We start from the raw sequence: 17,178 nt of genomic DNA, 5'->3' as shown, positions 1-17,178 counted from the left end.
TCTCTCTTCCCTCCCACAGCCAAGGCTCCATTGGAGCAAAGTTTGCCCAGGCGCTGAGGATGGCACCATGGCCTCCGCCTCAGATGCTAGAATGGCTCTGGCTGCAACAAAGCAATGCCCCAATGGGCAGAGCTTCGCCCCCTGGTGGGCATGCCGGGTGGATCCCGGTCGGGCGCATGCGGCAGTCTGTCTGACTGCCTCCCTTCTTCTCACTTCAGAAAAATACAAAAAACAAATATGTAAAATTTTATCTTTGCAATTTATTGTTTTTTTAATTATATTAATTTTCTAATATACTATTTTCAGTTCATTGTTTTCTATTTATAAAAGGATTGGAAACATACTTTTAAGTGTTCTTTCGTTATTTACAAACCCTTGTGTTGAGGGCTGACTTTCAGTAGTTTGTAGCAAGAGGGCTGCTGGAAATATAAATACATTTTTAATTTTACATCTTTTGAAGCCCAAGTTGTCAAAACCTTTTCTAAAAAATTTTGGTTCTAAAAATTAGGTGCATCTTATACAGTGGTTGCAGATTTTTTTTACTTGATTTCCTGCTTTTTCACGCTTATTTTTGTGCTCATTGTTGAAGATAATGAGTGATTTGTCATCAGACACAGAAGAAAAGCTAATGGATGGGAGTTTTGACACTGATGAGTTGTATGAATTTTATGATGAATAAAATTTGAGTTCAATAACTTTATGTAATACATTTTATTTTCAAATTTTAGGCCCCAAAATTAAGGTGTGTCTTATACATGGCAGCATCTTATACATGGGGAAATAGAGTGTTAAAGTGCATAAAAGGATTTTATTGTGCACGTGAAAGGTTTTTAAACTTAAATAAAATAATATTCTTTATTCCTGTTTTCTTTGTAAAAAGTTTTTGAATTTTTACTGTTTGTCCAATTTAGCTTTCTAATCAGTTTACTGAAGAAGCTTGCATTTTGAAGTTCTGCTGTAAATGCTTTTTTCAACAAATGTTTTTACTGAAGGTCAGAGCAGGTAGCTGTTTTTTTACCTTCTGCTAATTTTCCCTATTAAATGTGACCAAGTATACAACATTAGCTTCTCATCAGAATCCTCCTAAACGATGACTATAATAATGCTGTTAATTAACAGACAAGCTAAAAACTTGGTTTGTAGCAGAGGCATACCAAATGCAAATTTTGGTTTAATTCCACATAATCAAGCATTGACATTATTATTCAGCTTTGGCCTTTACAGAATAAACTTCTGAACGAAGGAATCTGAAATTTTATTATGAAACTATGAAATGATTGCTGTAGTTCTTCTGTTAATGATTTAAAGTTTGGCATTATATTATAGAAACAGTTCTGCCTCAGATTATCAGCTTTTAGATCGTTGCTGATCATGATAGTGCATTCAGCATTGTGGTACTAAGTAGACACCCAGTGTTAACTGAGGGCAGTGGAATACCAAAATATGTTTGGGGTTCCTCATTCCCTAACATGTTTTTTTTCAATTTGCTCTATATCTAGACTAGAGATGATTAATTATATGTTATTGAATGTTATTTTTGAGATTTTCCTCATAGTGAATATTTGAAGTTACAGAGTTAGCTTTCTGATTTTAACTCATGCTCACAAGATGTGGAGAATTCCCAAATTGGACTCTTTCTTGAAAGACTCAAGGGCTAAATGAAATTAATACTAAAATTTAAGAATAGCTCCTAGTATTCATTTTATGTTGCAAATTCTAAAGGGAATACATAATCTAATTCTCTGTTATTCTGACTTCATTTAATTTGCATTTTATATTTTTATCATTACCACATTTTAATATTTTATAAGTATATATTTACATTAACTGACTAATAGATTTCAACATATGAAGCACACAGAGATTTGCTTTGTATTAGGCGTGCTTATTTATATTTGAAAATTAATATTTAGATGGTAACATAAAATTGAAAGTGCAGGCCTTGTTTTTATTATCAATGTTACTACACTATTGAAATATAATGGTATCAAAGCATATGCATATTGACCATGTACAAATTTTAAAGCCAGAAATAAATAATAGATTTTGGTCACATATCAATGTATCTTTAATTAAACCACTTAAAATATTCAGAGAGAGCCTGACCAGGTGGTGGCGCAGTGGATAGAGCGTCGGACTGGGATGTGGAAGGACCCAGGTTCGAGACCCCGAGGTCGCCAGCTTGAGCGCGGGCTCATCTGGCTTGAGCAAAGAGCTCACCAGCTTGGACCCAAGGTCGCTGGCTCCAGCAGGGGGTTACTCAGTCTGCTGAAGGCCCATGGTCAAGGCACATGTGAGAAAGCAATCAATAAAAAAACAACTAAGAAGTCGCAACGCGCAACGAGAAACTGATGATTGATGCTTCTCATCTCTCTCCGTTCCTGTCTGTCTGTCCCTGTCTATCTCTGCCTCTGTAAAAAACAAAACAAAACAAAACAAAAAAAATATTCAGAGAGAAACTCAAGGCAGTAAAGTATCATTTGTAAATTAACTTGTATAAAAATTAATAATTCCGTTTTCTGACTACAAGTAAAATCCAGTTAACATTAAAACTACCTACATTTTATTTATGAAAATTTTATATATTAAATACTGTTTGGAAAATGGATATTGGCTAGAAATTAGATATCTTTGGTTATGTATGTAGTTGTGTCTTATTAACACAGTTTGTTTCCAAGTAACTTTTAGTAATTTTAAAGTATAAAACTAATCATAGTAATGCTCCAGGGTAACTAGTAATGTTTGCTTTTTAAATTTTTTATTTTTTTAAGTGAGAGGAGGGGAAATAGACTCCCACATGCACCCCGACCAGGACCTACCCTGCCCAGCAACCCTTGTGTGGGGCTGATGCTCTAATCAACCAAATACCTGGGGATGATGCTGGAAGAACCAAGCTGTCCTCAGCTCCTGGGGCCAGCAATTGAACCAATCGAACCACGGGCTGAGAGGGGAAGAGAGAGAGGGGGGAGAGAAAGGGGAAGAGAAGCAGATGGTCGCTTCTCCTGTGTGCCCTGACCTGGATCAAAGCTAGGACGTCCGCATACCAGGCTGATGCTATATCCACAGAGCCAACTGGCCAGGTCCATGTTTGCTTTTTTTTTCAAGCCAGTAAATCCTTTTGTAAAACAATATTTATATTTTTAAACACATATGTGATGTAAATGAATCTGACATTTAGTTTGATTTAGATTTCCGTTTATACTTGCTATAGATAGGCTTCTCTGTCAGCAGTCCCGTAGGAGAGCAGGGACTGGATTTGTTTCTCCCAGTCAGAGCTTAAACAGCCGGCAGCGGTCCTCCTCCAGAACCACCACAGACCCAGTTTCAACCTGTGGAGACCAGTTTGTGAGAGGGAAGTACAGAGTTGTCTGTAACCAGAATGAGGTATGGCTGTAGAAATTTCCTTTGTATGAAGTAGTTAAACCTGGAGTGAGTCTAGAAAAAAAAAATCTATTAGATTAAGGCATAATCACTCTTGATTATACTGGATTAAGAATAGTAAATGGATATGCCTTATAAGAATAATAAAACTCTTTTCTTTTTGCTTTGAGTTTTCTTCTTGTTGCTGTTGTTTTACATTACACTCATATAATTTTGTCCTTTATATATATATAACTAGAACTTTTTTTTTTTTTTCATTTTTCCGAAGTTGGAAACGGGGAGGCAGTCAGACAGACTCCCGCATGTGCCCAAACGGGATCCACCCAGCGTGCCCACCAGGGGGCAATGCTCTGCCCCTCTGGGGCGTCGCTCTGTTGCATCCAGAGCCATTCTAGCACCTGAGGCAGAGGCCACAGAGCCATCCTCAGTGCCCGGGCCATCTTTGCTCCAGTGGAGCCTTGGCTGCAGGAGGGGAAGAGAGAGACAGAGAGGAAGGAGAGGGGGAGGGATGGAGAAGCAGATGGGCGCTTCTCCTGTGTGCCCTGGCCGGGAATCGAACCCGGGACTCCTGCATGCCAGGCCGATGCTCCATCGCTGAGCCAACCGGCCAGGGCATGACTAGAACTTTTACAAGGGAATTTTGCTCTGTAGAGATAATTATTTTTTCAGAACGTAGAAAAAAAACTTGAATTCTCTTTTCCATTTTTTGTTAACTTTTAGAAAGCAAGAAATGTGTGAATGTATTGTTTTAACTGGTATTTTCAATGCTAATGAATCTGAATTCTCCTTTTTCTTTGAACTTTCTGTCATTAAAATGTATAAACTGGGGTTTAAATTATTGGGGTAATCTTGGTGCAAAACACAATGCATGTTTTGTGTAAAGAGGGCTTTTAAAATAATTGAAGTCTAATTTAATCACATAAATATTTTTAGTTTTATATGCTCAACAGTAGTTTAGAATAACAGCTCTTCACATTTCTTATCAATCAACAAAAAGATACTCAGTAATAAGAAATTGATAAGGAAGTCTTTACTTGTACCTGCATTTGTGTATGTATAGATCTTTTAACCATGAACCATCCTCTTAGTAACTAACTGTATTTAAGTCAGTTTACTTTTTAATGTTGCAATAGAGCGAAAACTTATTTAAACTCATGAGTTCTACTTCACTGTTGAATTACTTCTTTTGAATAATTTATCTTTTCTTGGAAATAAAGCTGTGCCATTGGTTAAGGCAGTTTTCTTCGGTCTTTTATGCTTAAATGGTTTTTAGCCAATTTGTATTAGAATGTCTCATCAAGATTTGTATTTGCTTATTTTATTGTTTCAACTGTATATAATCATTTAACTGTAGATGGGGTTTTTATGTAAGCCTATAAATAGGATATTCTTGATACTATGAGTAACATACATATATACCATTTGTACATTTTAATGTAGAAACTGTTTTTGAATCTTGTATTTTAAGTTTCAACATTCATTAAGTCCTGTTTACCAATAAGCTTAATACATAGTTTTATAACATTGTCTGTTAGAACCTTTTCTTAGCAATAATATAAATGTGTTATAATCTTAAGAAACTTTTTCTTTTTAGTAATTGACCAACATCAGTTGAGTTACTGGAATTCTTACCATACTTTTCTAGACATATAATCTATTTCTACCAATGCTTTTAAATATTAAACTTAAAACTCGGGGGAAAAGGTTCTTCAACTTGAGATCTTCTCACTAGATCTCCATTCTTTGGAGTTTCCATGAGTGTGATGTGAAGAGCTTGGAACCATTGAAATTCAGGTGTAGGTAGGTAAATGTTCACACCAGCGCATGCATTGATTGCCTTCTATCTCTTTTTATGTGCATCCCTATTGCACCCTCAGTCCTTTCTTCCTTTTCCTCCCCGCAGATCGTAGGGCCTGTGTCATCTTGATATTATGTAACTGTGTAATTCTGTATTTTTCTCAGTATTTGTTTGTGATGTGTGTCAGGAGCAATTTTAAAATGTGTTCAGATGTTTATGACATTGCACTGTCTAAAGACTGTCATACATCATAACTGTTTCCTATGTATAGGCTGAGTTGCATTATTATGAAATGTGTTTGTTGAGCTCTGAATAAAACATTGCCCTGGAGTTGCTGATATTCACTGAGGGATGCAAAAAAATATCAGTTATACATTATTTCACTTACTCTCTCAAATATATCTTGAGAATGTGAACAATTTCTTTTAAGTGTTTGACTTAAAAGTCATACTCCTGATAGCATGAGTGTCAGCTACTATACTTCGAAGTCCATTCAAACTTCTCTTTGAGCAGTAAAAGAAAAAGTGATTAACTTTTTATTCTTTTTCTTTTTTTTTTTTTTTGTATTTTTCTGAAGCTGGAAACAGGGATAGACCGTCAGACAGACTCCCGCATGCGCCCGACCGTGATCCACCCGGCACGCCCACCAGGGGGCGATGCTCTGCCCCTCCCCTCCGGGGCGTCGCTCTGCCGGGACCAGAGCCACTCCAGCGCCTGGGGCAGAGGCCAAGGAGCCATCCCCAGCGCCCGGGCCCTCTTTGCTCCAGTGGAGCCTCGGCTGCAGGAGGGGAAGAGAGAGACAGAGAGGAAGGAGAGGGGGAGGGGTGGAGAAGCAGATGGGCGCCTCTCCTGTGTTCCCTGGCTGGGAATCGAACCCGGGACTTCTACACGCCAGGCCGACACTCTACCACTGAGCCAACCGGCCAGGGCCAGTGATTGACTTTAATCACTTGCTTCCAGTGATAAGAATTGATACTAATTATTCCACACAAACAGAACTCCTATTTAGCCCTCCCTCCAAATATTTACTGGTAGTGTGCTAAATTGTAACTTGAAATAGACAAATAGACTCAACCATGGAATGTTCTCCTAGCCTTAAAGTAGAGTTTCTACTCAAATAAGCAAAATGAGATGTTCAGGTGCTTAATTAATGTAATTTTGCTCAAAATATCTGAACACCAAAATCTAGGATTCCTAGCATGTTTTTTGTTTTTATTATCGTATATGCCAGGCAGATCATTGAACTTCAGAATCTTTTCCATGTTTTTGTTTCTTTGGTCTGTCCCCTATAAAAATTTGATATGTCTTTGGTGATTATTCTTAAACTTTTGGTCTCAGGACTCTTTTTAGACACTAAAAAATTACTGAAGACTTCAAAGAACTTTTGTTTATATATACATGGTTAATATCTGTCTACATTTACTAGATTAGAAATTAAAGTGGAGACATTTTAGCAGTGCTTTTTAAATAATAAAAACCTACTATGCCCTGGCCAGATGGCTCTGTTGGTTGGAGTGTCATCCCAAAGCACAGAGGTTGCCAGTTCGATCTCCGATCAGGGCACATATAGGAACAGTTTGATATTCCTATCTCTTTGTCTCTCTCTCCTGCCTCTAATAAATATTTTTAAAAATAATAAATAATAAAAACCTATTAAATGTTAATGTAAGTAACATTTTTATTAAAAATAACTTTTCACCTTAGCCAGTTAGCTCAGTGGTAGAGCGTTGGCGGGCATGTGCATGACCCGTTTGATTCCCAACCCGGGCACACGGTAGAAGCAACCGTCTACTTTGCTACCCCTCCCCCTCCTGCAGCCATGGCTAGATTGGTTCCAGTGAGTTGAGCTCGGGCGCTGTGGATGGTTCTGTGGCCTCCTTCTCAGGTGCAAAAGAAAATTGGCTCTGCTGCTGAGCAAGGGAACAATGCCCTAGATGGGCAGAGCATCGCCCCCTAAGGGGCTTCTTGCCAGGTGGATCCCAGTTGGGGCACATGCGGGAGTCTGTCTCTGCCTCCCCACCTCTCACTAAAATAAAAATAAATAGAATTTTAAAAATAACTTTTCAAAATTAAAAAATGCTAAGAATAGCATTTGTTTTACTGTGTGGGCATGGTGAAGAATAGAATACAGTTTGGTACCACTGACTGATCCTACGAAAGCCCCAGCAGTTTTGCCCACCATTGTTTTCCCACCACCATCGAAAAAGTCAATACAGTGAAAAAGGCAAATAAAATCTTGGTAATTTTATGAAGGTAGTTTTGACTTTGTGATCCTTGAAGTGTACTGGGGATTCCATTTTCAGAACCATGTTCTAGGATACCTGTTTATTTTGAAATGGAGATTTGTATTAACCTGTTTGAGTCAAGTTTTTTTTTTTCCTTTTTTGGGGCCTTCATTATCCAGTTCTCCTTGCTTGCAATTGGTATGAACAGGTTTTAGAATTATCTCAGTATAGATTGTGTTTAGTTAGCAGCGTAGAATTAGATTAAAGAAAGACAAGTGCTCTAAAATGAGTCTGTACATTGGACACATATTTTTCTCTTTATACTTGTGTGTGGTATATGTTTTGTGCGTGAGTATACAATTAATTTGTCTCCTAGTTATCTTTAAAACACATTTTCATGAAGCAACATGATTTTTATGAATTATATGATTCCTATAATTTTTTTCCTGATCTATCACAGTTTCAGATATTACTGCTTCAATTTGTTACGCCAAAGATTGTATGAGACTCCGAAACATTTCTTAACTTTTTGTCCCTCTTTTTTCTGGAACCAAAATCATAGTATTTTAAAAGCGGTCTAAGAAAGTGGTAGAGATGCCAAGTTAGGAGAACATGAAAAACATCATTTTCTAAGTGGCATTCTTCTGTTAAGTTATCTCCTTTCTAAAATTTGTTATTCTTTTGATATTCCTGGACTGTTGGATTTTTATAGTTTGTACCAACAGTACTGAGGAGGTGTATGGTGCTTACATATATGCAGATATATAGCGGAGTTTGACTCACATTCAATGCATGCGCTAGTGCTCACGCTTACTTACACACCTGAAACTTAATGATTCAATAGCTCTGCCGTACTTGAAGAGGTAGTCAAAATGAATAAATAAATAAATGAAAGTTTAAAATAATACAAAGGAACAAGGATATGCAGAGATGGCTCAGTAATAAGGACCTCTAGCTACTGGTAAGTAATCAAAATAATTTCTAACTTGGAAAGCTTCTTGGTGCATGATCATTACAAATACTGTAATCATAATACAAGTATACTGCATACCCTGTAACATAAGTAATTTGCCTATGACACGCATATTGTGAATCATTCATTAATGGCTAAATTGTATAGTTAAAAAAATACTTAACATCCAAAGCATAAAAACAAATTAGTTGAATATATTATTATTTTATTTCTATCTCTTTGGAACAGACTTCATAATTCCATTGAAAATTTTGAAATTATTTTAGACTATTTGACCCCTACCAGTAAACTCCCCTTTTTCTCAGTCCTGTTTTCTAGTTTTGGTAATAGGCCCCTTTCTAGTAAGGATGGGCCCCCACAAGTGAACCAGATAATACTTATAATTACCCACTTATCTGTTTTCTGGGCTAGCAGCCTCTGTTTGCTGTCTGTTCATACTTTACTCTAAAAGCAAGAAAAGTTAACTATAAAGACCACCAGGCAGATGGTCAGCTGGCATGAGCTACAACTCAACCCTGCCTTTGTATTTTTTTTCTGGTAATCACTCAATCACCTCCATATCCATAAGTTAAGAACTATATAGTGCAAGGGGGATGGGGAGGGACACAAAGAAAACTTGATAGAAGGTGACGGAGGACAATCTGACTTTGGGTGATGGGTATGCAACATAATTGAATGACAAGATAACCTGGACATGTTTTCTTTGAATATATGTACCCTGATTTATTGATGTCACCCCATTAAAATTAATAAAAATTTATTAAAAAAGAACTATATAGTGCAATAAAGAGATTAGTAAGATTTTTATTTTTAGATTTCTAGTAGGTAACTTAATAGACTTAGGAGAAAGCTTTTTGATTAAAAATGGCATAGAAGTTTTAGAAGAAAAAGGAAAAAAATTGAAGGCATTCCTGTATCATGGATGAACGAATTATTAATAGTCACTTTGAGTTTTGCATAGGCATGTGAATGTTTATGTCTTTCTTAGCTTATTCTAAGAGGCGGAACAATTGGTTTGCATTTTGGTTTATTAACTTTGTTACAGGTATTCTATTATTGTTGTTAATGAAGAGCCATTGTGAAATCCAAGTCATATTAAGTACTTTAAAACCAATTAGTTTCTTAGAAAATGAAGACAAGCAGTGATGACAAAGCCATATTGACCTCATTCTCTTCACCTCTTAAGCCAAACTTTCTTTTTTCTTTGCTAAGATGATTATTAAATAAAAATTTGAAAAGAAAAATATTTTAAGTAACCCTTTGTTTCCTTGTTAAAACTACTTTTCATCCTAGCAGTCATTAAAGAATGCTCTGCTGCATTGAATCAAACAGTAATTTTTGTGAATTATATACTTTTTATTATTTATTAAAAGATTCTAATTGTCTTCTCTCTTGGTCTATATTAAAACTTTAATTTTTAAATGCTTTTCATATATTCTTGACTTCCTATAATGTATTACTTTGTCTAACCTTTTCATTTAAAAACCAGTGATAATATTTAATTTCTTTAAAGCTTGCTTTGTAAAGGTATAAGACTTTAAAAAAATAACTAATATTTTGACGTATTATTTGAATCCAGTTTATTTCTAAATTTTAATTACTGAAAAGATTCGAGACTCAAATCTTCTGAACTAATATCTTAAAATTTTTCAAGACAATTATATAAATGCGCTTAATTTTGCTTTATGGTAATTGAAATAGTATTGACTTTGCAGTAAAAAAAATAAGAAGTGGTTTTTTTTCTTCCTAATATCGATTTATTACACAAACACTACTTCTTACTTGTGTTTGCAGATTCCCTTCAAGCTCAGCTTATCAATATGGGTGTTATTCCGACCTTAGTGCGATTGCTGGGCGTCCATTGCCAGAATGCAGCTCTCACAGAAATGTGTCTCGTTGCATTTGGCAATTTAGCAGAACTCGGTAAGTCCTCGTTGTGAATCACTAATGTAATTAACTTATTAGTGTACTTAACTAATAAATTTTTTAGATATTAATGACATGGAAATCTATATTTTACTAGTTTATTTCTTTGAAGCATGGTAGATATTTTGCTTTAATGTTAAAATTATATCCGATGATTGTAGTATTTAAAATTCAGAGCTACTTTGCTTCCCTAATTACTTTATGTATTGAAGTTTAAACTTTACACTTGTTATTATTTAATAAAGTTCAACATCTAAAATCTTCCCTTGACTTTAGTATTTTTACATGAGGAATAGTCTTAATATTATGTATTTCCAGGGCAAAAATAAAGGACTTCATAATTTATTTACATTGTCAGGTGAAAAGGAGCCTAGCAGACTATGGTTCTTTTCTTTTTACAAAATTCCTAAAAGTTAAAGAAGAGTTTTTCATAAAACTATTTGTAATAGCATTAGAAAAATTGTGAGAAATCCTTGAACATCAGAATTCAGGCAAAAACAGACCAATGCTGGAAACAGTCCAGTCATAAGAGAGAAGAAGACTAATGACCCCAGCACCCGCCTCTTTTTGTGTTTTATTTTTCTCTATATCATGTTTAGTACCATTTTTTTCTCTTCCTTCCCATGATTTTTAAGTTACAACTCCTGGTCTGAATCTAGCATATATCTATGTTCATAATAAATTATTTATTATGGGGAAAGTGAAACCAAATGATGTTTTGTCATAGCTAAATATAATAGCTACAACAAAAAATAAATCTTCTTGTTATCCCCATTTTATAAATAAGTAAACAGAACCTCCAGAACACTAAGCTTGGATTTTCTAACTGAAAGTACATGTCCTTATACACTGCTTTTCTTTTGCTTCGACTTCAAGCTAAGAGAGTAGAAACTATCACAGTTAATTTTTAAAAGTCTTGCTTTTTCAGTGGGTCATCTGCTGGTATTTGTGAATGTTTCTTCTCTCTTCCTCTGCTTTCCTTCTTTTTCATATTGTCTCATTATTTGCACTATTCAAGTAATATGAAGAATGAAAGAACATTTATATACTGTTTGACGTTAGTATTTTCCATTATTAAAATGGAATGTAAGAGCTTGTGTTCAGTATAGTTAGTAGAAATAAAACAAATTATGTTGTAATCCCTGATAATGTCAAATCTTTGTAATGAAAACATAAACAACATTTAGTATGAATTACCTGTATAGGGTATCAGGATTTGTTTGGGAGATTGTATAGTCCACCTAAATTCAACCTCGTCTTCCTAGTCTATAAAAAAAATGCATATGCACCCAATCTACTTCATCTCAGTTTCATACTCTATTCCCAGCTTTTACTGCCCTTACTCCCTTTGAAGAAAAATGGATAAAAGAGGAATATTCCTTTATTTAATAAGATTTTTAGAGTTAATATCATTAGTCTTATGCCCATGTAATAGTTAGGTTATATATCAACACCAAAATAGAACATGCATGCCTCAGAATACTTTTTCTCATTTCAGTGGGCTTTATTGCCCATGAATTAAATACTATTTAACTTCTATTATTATTATTCTTAATATTATTGTTATTTGACACAAGTAAAGGTCAAGTTTGTATCACATTCCTGGTAGTATGTGTATAGAATTACATAATAATACCATAGAACTAAAGTACATAATTTTCTAGTTTGGAAGGGTATGTGAAATGCCTAGCCTAGTGGATTAAAATAGGCCCAGATCCTGGCATATCAATGTGAAATTTTAGAATAAAGGGGGCAAAGAGAACATCCAACAAACTTTGCATACAAAAGGTTGTGAATCAGTACCCATCAAATGTCCAAAACAACACTGGCAGCCAGAAGAAAATTGAGTTACAATAAAGACATTGTCAAACATGAAAATCTCAGAAAATTGATATACTTCATACCTTTCCTCTGGAAACCTGGAAAATGTGTTCCATCAGAAGAAAGGATTTCAATCCAGAAAGAAGACAATATAGGTATCTGGAAATGAGATTTGACAGGAAGACAGAAATTCCTGGTGATATGGTGACATGAGAGCCCCCAATGGTCTATTTTCAAAGAACAACCAGTCCAGATTGGAACAAATCAAAAGGCTGCTGGAGTTATGGTTGGTGGAAATTTTTGTAGAAGATTAAATTGACTGAATACCTAAAGTGAATGAGCTTAATAAGAGATGATTAGACAACTGATGGAGAGTTTGGAGTTGAATTAATGATAAGAACTTAGAAAACTAAGTAAATGAGAAAACAGTAATTCCAAGGAAACAAATAATTCCAATGAAAATGAAATGATATAGTGTGAAAACACTAATGATTGATATAACCCAAATTACAGTATAATTACATTGAGAATATGGAGGGATATGGTAGAGATGGGAAAGGAGAGCTAATGTTTCATTTTTCATAGTAGAAAGTTAAATATACAGTGTGGCATGCTTTTTTACTAATCATTTAATCTTAGGGAAAATGAAGAAAAATACTTAAAACTAAAAAGTCAAAAAGTAAGTCCTAGCCACAGCAATCAGACAAGAAAAAGAAATAAAAGGCATCCAAATTGGAAAAGAAGTAAAACTATAATTATTTGCAGATGATATGATATTGTATATAGAAAACCCTAAAGTCTCAGTCAAAAAACTACTAGAGCCCTGGCCGGTTGGCTCAGCGGTAGAGCGTCGGCCTGGAGTGCGGGGGACCCGGGTTCGATTCCCAGTCAGAGCACATAGGAGAAGCGCCCATTTGCTTCTCCAACCCCCACCCCCTCCTTCCTCTCTGTCTCTCTCTTCCCCTCCCGCAGCCAAGGCTCCATTGGAGCAAAGATGGCCCGGGCGCTGGGGATGGCTCCTTAGCCTCTGCCCCAGGCGCTAGAGTGGCTCTGGTCGCGGCAGAGCGACGCCCCGGAGGGGCAGAGCATCGCCCCCCTGGTGGGCAGATCTTCGCCCCTGGTGGGCGTGCCGGGTGGATCCCGGTCGGGCGCATGTGGGAGTCTGTCTGACTGTCTCTCCCCGTTTCCAGCTTCAGAAAAATACAAAAAAAAACAACAACAAAAAAAAAACTACTAGACCTGATAAATGAATTCGGCAAGGTGGCAGGATATAAAATCAATAGTCAGAAATCAGAGGCTTTTTTTTGTATTTTTGTATTTTTCTGAAGCTGGAAACGGGGAGAGACAGTCAGACAGACTCCCACATGCGCCCGACCGGGATCCACCCGGCACGCCCACCAGGGGCGACGCTCTGCCCACCAGGGGGCGATGCTCTGCCCTTCCGGGGCGTCGCTCTGCCGCGACCAGAGCCACTCTAGCACCTGGGGCAGAGGCCAAGGAGCCATCCCCAGCGCCCGGGCCATCTTTGCTCCAATGGAGCCCTGGCTGCGGGAGGGGAAGAGAGACAGAGAGAGAAAGCGCGGTGGAGGGGTGGAGAAGCAAATGGGTGCCTCTCCTGTGTGCCCTGGCCGGGAATCGAACCTGGGTCCTCCGCACGCTAGGCCGACACTCTACCGCTGAGCCAACCGGCCAGGGCCGAACTGCCTTTTGACCCAGCTATACCGCTGTTAGGAATATACCCCAAGAACACCATAGCACTGTTTGAAAAGAAGAAATGCACCCCCATGTTTATGGCAGCATTGTTCACAATAGCAAAGATCTGGAAACAGCCCAAGTGTCCATCAGAGGACGAGTGGATTAAAAAGCTTTGGTATATATATACTATGGAATACTACTCAGCCATAAGAAATGATGACATAGGATCTTTTACAACAACATGGATGGGCCTTGATAACATTATACTGAGCGAAAGAAGTAAATCAGAAAAAACTAAGAACTATATGATTCCATACATAGGTGGGACATAAAGATGAGACTCAGAGACATGGACAACAGTGTTGGGGTTACAGGGTGGGGGGAGGAGAGAGAGGGGGCTGGGGAGGGAAGGGGCACAAAGATCATGGCTTTTCAGCATTTGCCACATTTCCCCTTTAATGTATAGACAGACAGCAAATGTTTCCACTATAAAGACTTCTGTCTTAGGGACAAATGCTGATGAACTATTTCAGCAGTTCCTCCTTCTTCAAAGACATTAAAAAAAAAAGTAGAGGCAAATACCAATGAATTTGCTATAAGAGTTTTATGTGCTTCCTTCTGAGGGAGAAAAATTAGAGAGGAGGACTGCATTCTGCTGTTGATATAAGTATTAGGACTAACTTACTCTTTCAACTCTTGTATAATTTTGGTAAAAATGAGCCTTTAGAAAATGAGGCTTCTGGTTAAAAGTCTGTTAATGATCCATGGTATTTCATTAAAATATAGTGTTCAAATCATGCTTTATACTGCCTCTTCTCTATCCACCTGCAAAAGAAGTATAGATTTTGCCTGACCTGTGGTGGCGCAGTGGATAAAGCGTCGATCTGGAAATGCTGAGGTCGCCGGTTCGAAACCCTGGGCTTGCCTGGTCAAGGCACATATGGGAGTTGATGCTTCCAGCTCCTCCCCCCTTCTCTCTCTCTGTCTCTGTCTCTCTCTCTCCTCTCTCTCCTCTCTAAAAATGAATAAATAAAAAGAAATTGGGGGAAAAAAAAATAAAAAAAAAAAAAAAAAAATGAAGTAATAGATTTTGTTCTTTAATTTCTATATTAATTATAGTACCTTGTTTCCTTGTTCTGGCAAATGGCCTGCATTACTTAGCAGCAGATTTGTATTTCTTCTTTCTCTTTTAAACTTGAATTTGCACTGTTTTTATTTTATATTGACAGACCTAACTCTTCTATTAATTTACTTGTTCATTTAGTCACACATACATTCAATCAATAAATGTCTTTTGAATACCTGTTATATACTAGACACTATACACTGTTGGTTGTAGTTAAAATACTATACTCTGTTCCTGCCCTCAAGAAGTTTACAATTTAGTCAGTGAGATGGAAATTTTAAAATGAATTCACAAATAAATAAGCCTATCATTATAAAGTTTATTTGGTAATTGCTAGTATGAGAAATTAATGGAATGAGGTAAGGTACTTATTTAAAGTAGAGGCGTGCACTCTAGGTGGGAAAGAGCATTTTCAGATAGTCACGATTTCAAAATGTTTACTTATACACAGTATATAGTAGCTTTCTCAGTAAGGTACTGGAGGATGCTATCACAAAACAAAACAAATGAAGGTGAAAGGACATACAATAGAGTATCTAATACACTAAGGAAAAGTAAGGGTCCATCAAAATAATAATTAAGAGAAATTTCAAGATATCCCCAAAACAGGACAGCCAGTCTAGATTGAATCTGTTCAGAATCTTTTGAGAGAAATATCTTGAAAAATTAATAGAATATCTGATGCAGCAAAAGAAATTGAGAAGAGAATTAGAAAGGGAAATGGATTCGGTTGTATTTGAAGGCAGTTTGGTAGCCCTTGGTGATCCGCTGGATGTAGGATTGAATGAGAACAAGCAAGCAGTGGCTCCCAGGTTTCTACCCATGTAGATGAATAGTGTTCATTTACCAAGTTAAGGAACTATGGAGGAAGAACAGAAATCAGGATAACATCAAAAGTCCATTTTAGACATTGAGTTTGAATGCTAGAGATACTTAAATGGAGATGTTAAATTAATAGCCTGGAGTCCAGAAGAGGGCCAGAGATAGGATTGTGTAAGTATCAACATATTAAGTACTGTTCTGATAGAGTGGAAGAAAATTAGATTGCCTAGGGTGAGAGTAAGGATAAAAATGGTAAGAAAGCAAAGGATCAAGTCCCAAGGAACTGGAATTTATAGAGGTCTGATAGAAAAGGAGGATGAACAAGCAAAGGAGACTGCAGAGAGTAGATGTGGACCAGAACTAGCTTGAAGTGGGTTTAGGTATGCATGTGAGTTAAGAAATATAGACAGCATGTGTAAACAATGCTATTATGAAACTTGTTTGAAAGTGAGCCAAGATTAGATGGTCTTTGAAGAAAAGTGGAGTAGAGGGAAGGTGCCTGTTTCTTATATTGCTTTTTTTATGTGAGCATTTTTAAAATGCTGATGGTGAGGCTCTAGAGTGAGCAGGAGAGGTTGGAGATGCAGCAAAGGTGAGAAGGAATGAGACCGGAAGTACATGTGGAGAGGTGGCCTTTAATAGTAGGCATGTCAGGATCTGTGCAAAAGCATGCCACTTTAGTGATATAAAGATAAGATAAGTCACCTTTAATTCAGCCATGTAAAGTTCAGTCTGTTCTGAGTAATTTTTTTTCTTTGACTAAAAGCGTTGAAACTGAATTTAAAACTTAGTTATTTTATTGTTGCTATGGTTACCTATATGTAATGCTACTGAACATTTTTTATAACCTTGAATATAATTGGGTAGGAACATTTTCTTTAAAGCTTTAGACACTTTTTTTTCTTTTCAGGGGCATTAAAAATGGATTTGATTGTTCCTGTATTTGAAGAATGTTTATCAATAATGATATAAAATGACCAAGTATTGAAAGTAATAGGAAACAATTTTTGGGTTTAATTTTGTTTGCTTACCCTAAATTTTCCTCTTTTTACAGAGTCCAGTAAAGAACAGTTTGCCGGTACAAATATTGCTGAAGAGTTGGTAAAACTCTTCAAGAAACAAATAGAACATGATAAGAGGGAAATGATTTTTGAAGTTCTTGCACCATTGGCAGAAAATGGTAAGAAAATAAATGCACCTCTTGATTGTTTTATCATGCAGGCCTTTCTATTTTTTCTAACATTTAATTGCTAGCTATTTGTTATCTTAATGATATAAATTTTATTTTGGATATCTCTAACTTCAGCTACATTATCTACTTCATAACTGTATATAAATTGACCAAAGCTACTGTCCAAGTCTCTTTGACTTTAAAATCTTGGCAAAGATGGTTTGGTAGCTTACACATTCT

General features: G+C 36.5%; 1 protein-coding gene across 7 annotated transcripts in view; it reads left to right on the top strand.

The window, feature by feature from the left end:
* RAP1GDS1 (Rap1 GTPase-GDP dissociation stimulator 1) overlaps positions 1 to 17,178 on the top strand; it is a 151,130-nt gene that overhangs the window by 98,493 nt on the left and 35,459 nt on the right. For all 7 annotated transcript variants that reach the window (XR_010731920.1, XM_066280254.1, XM_066280257.1 and 4 more), the window contains 2 exons: positions 10,172 to 10,300; positions 16,822 to 16,947. Coding sequence is in view for 6 of the 7 variants with exons in the window: in XM_066280254.1 (XP_066136351.1) it covers positions 10,172 to 10,300; positions 16,822 to 16,947 (255 nt within the window). In the remaining variant the exon portion in view is untranslated. The remainder of the gene's footprint in view (positions 1 to 10,171; positions 10,301 to 16,821; positions 16,948 to 17,178) is intronic.

This window comes from Saccopteryx bilineata, chromosome 5 (genome assembly GCF_036850765.1).
Source record: "Saccopteryx bilineata isolate mSacBil1 chromosome 5, mSacBil1_pri_phased_curated, whole genome shotgun sequence".
Classification (NCBI taxonomy): Eukaryota; Metazoa; Chordata; class Mammalia; order Chiroptera; family Emballonuridae; genus Saccopteryx; species Saccopteryx bilineata.
The sequence above is the reverse complement of the archived record's forward strand: the minus strand, read 5'-3'. Positions and strand labels throughout refer to the sequence as shown.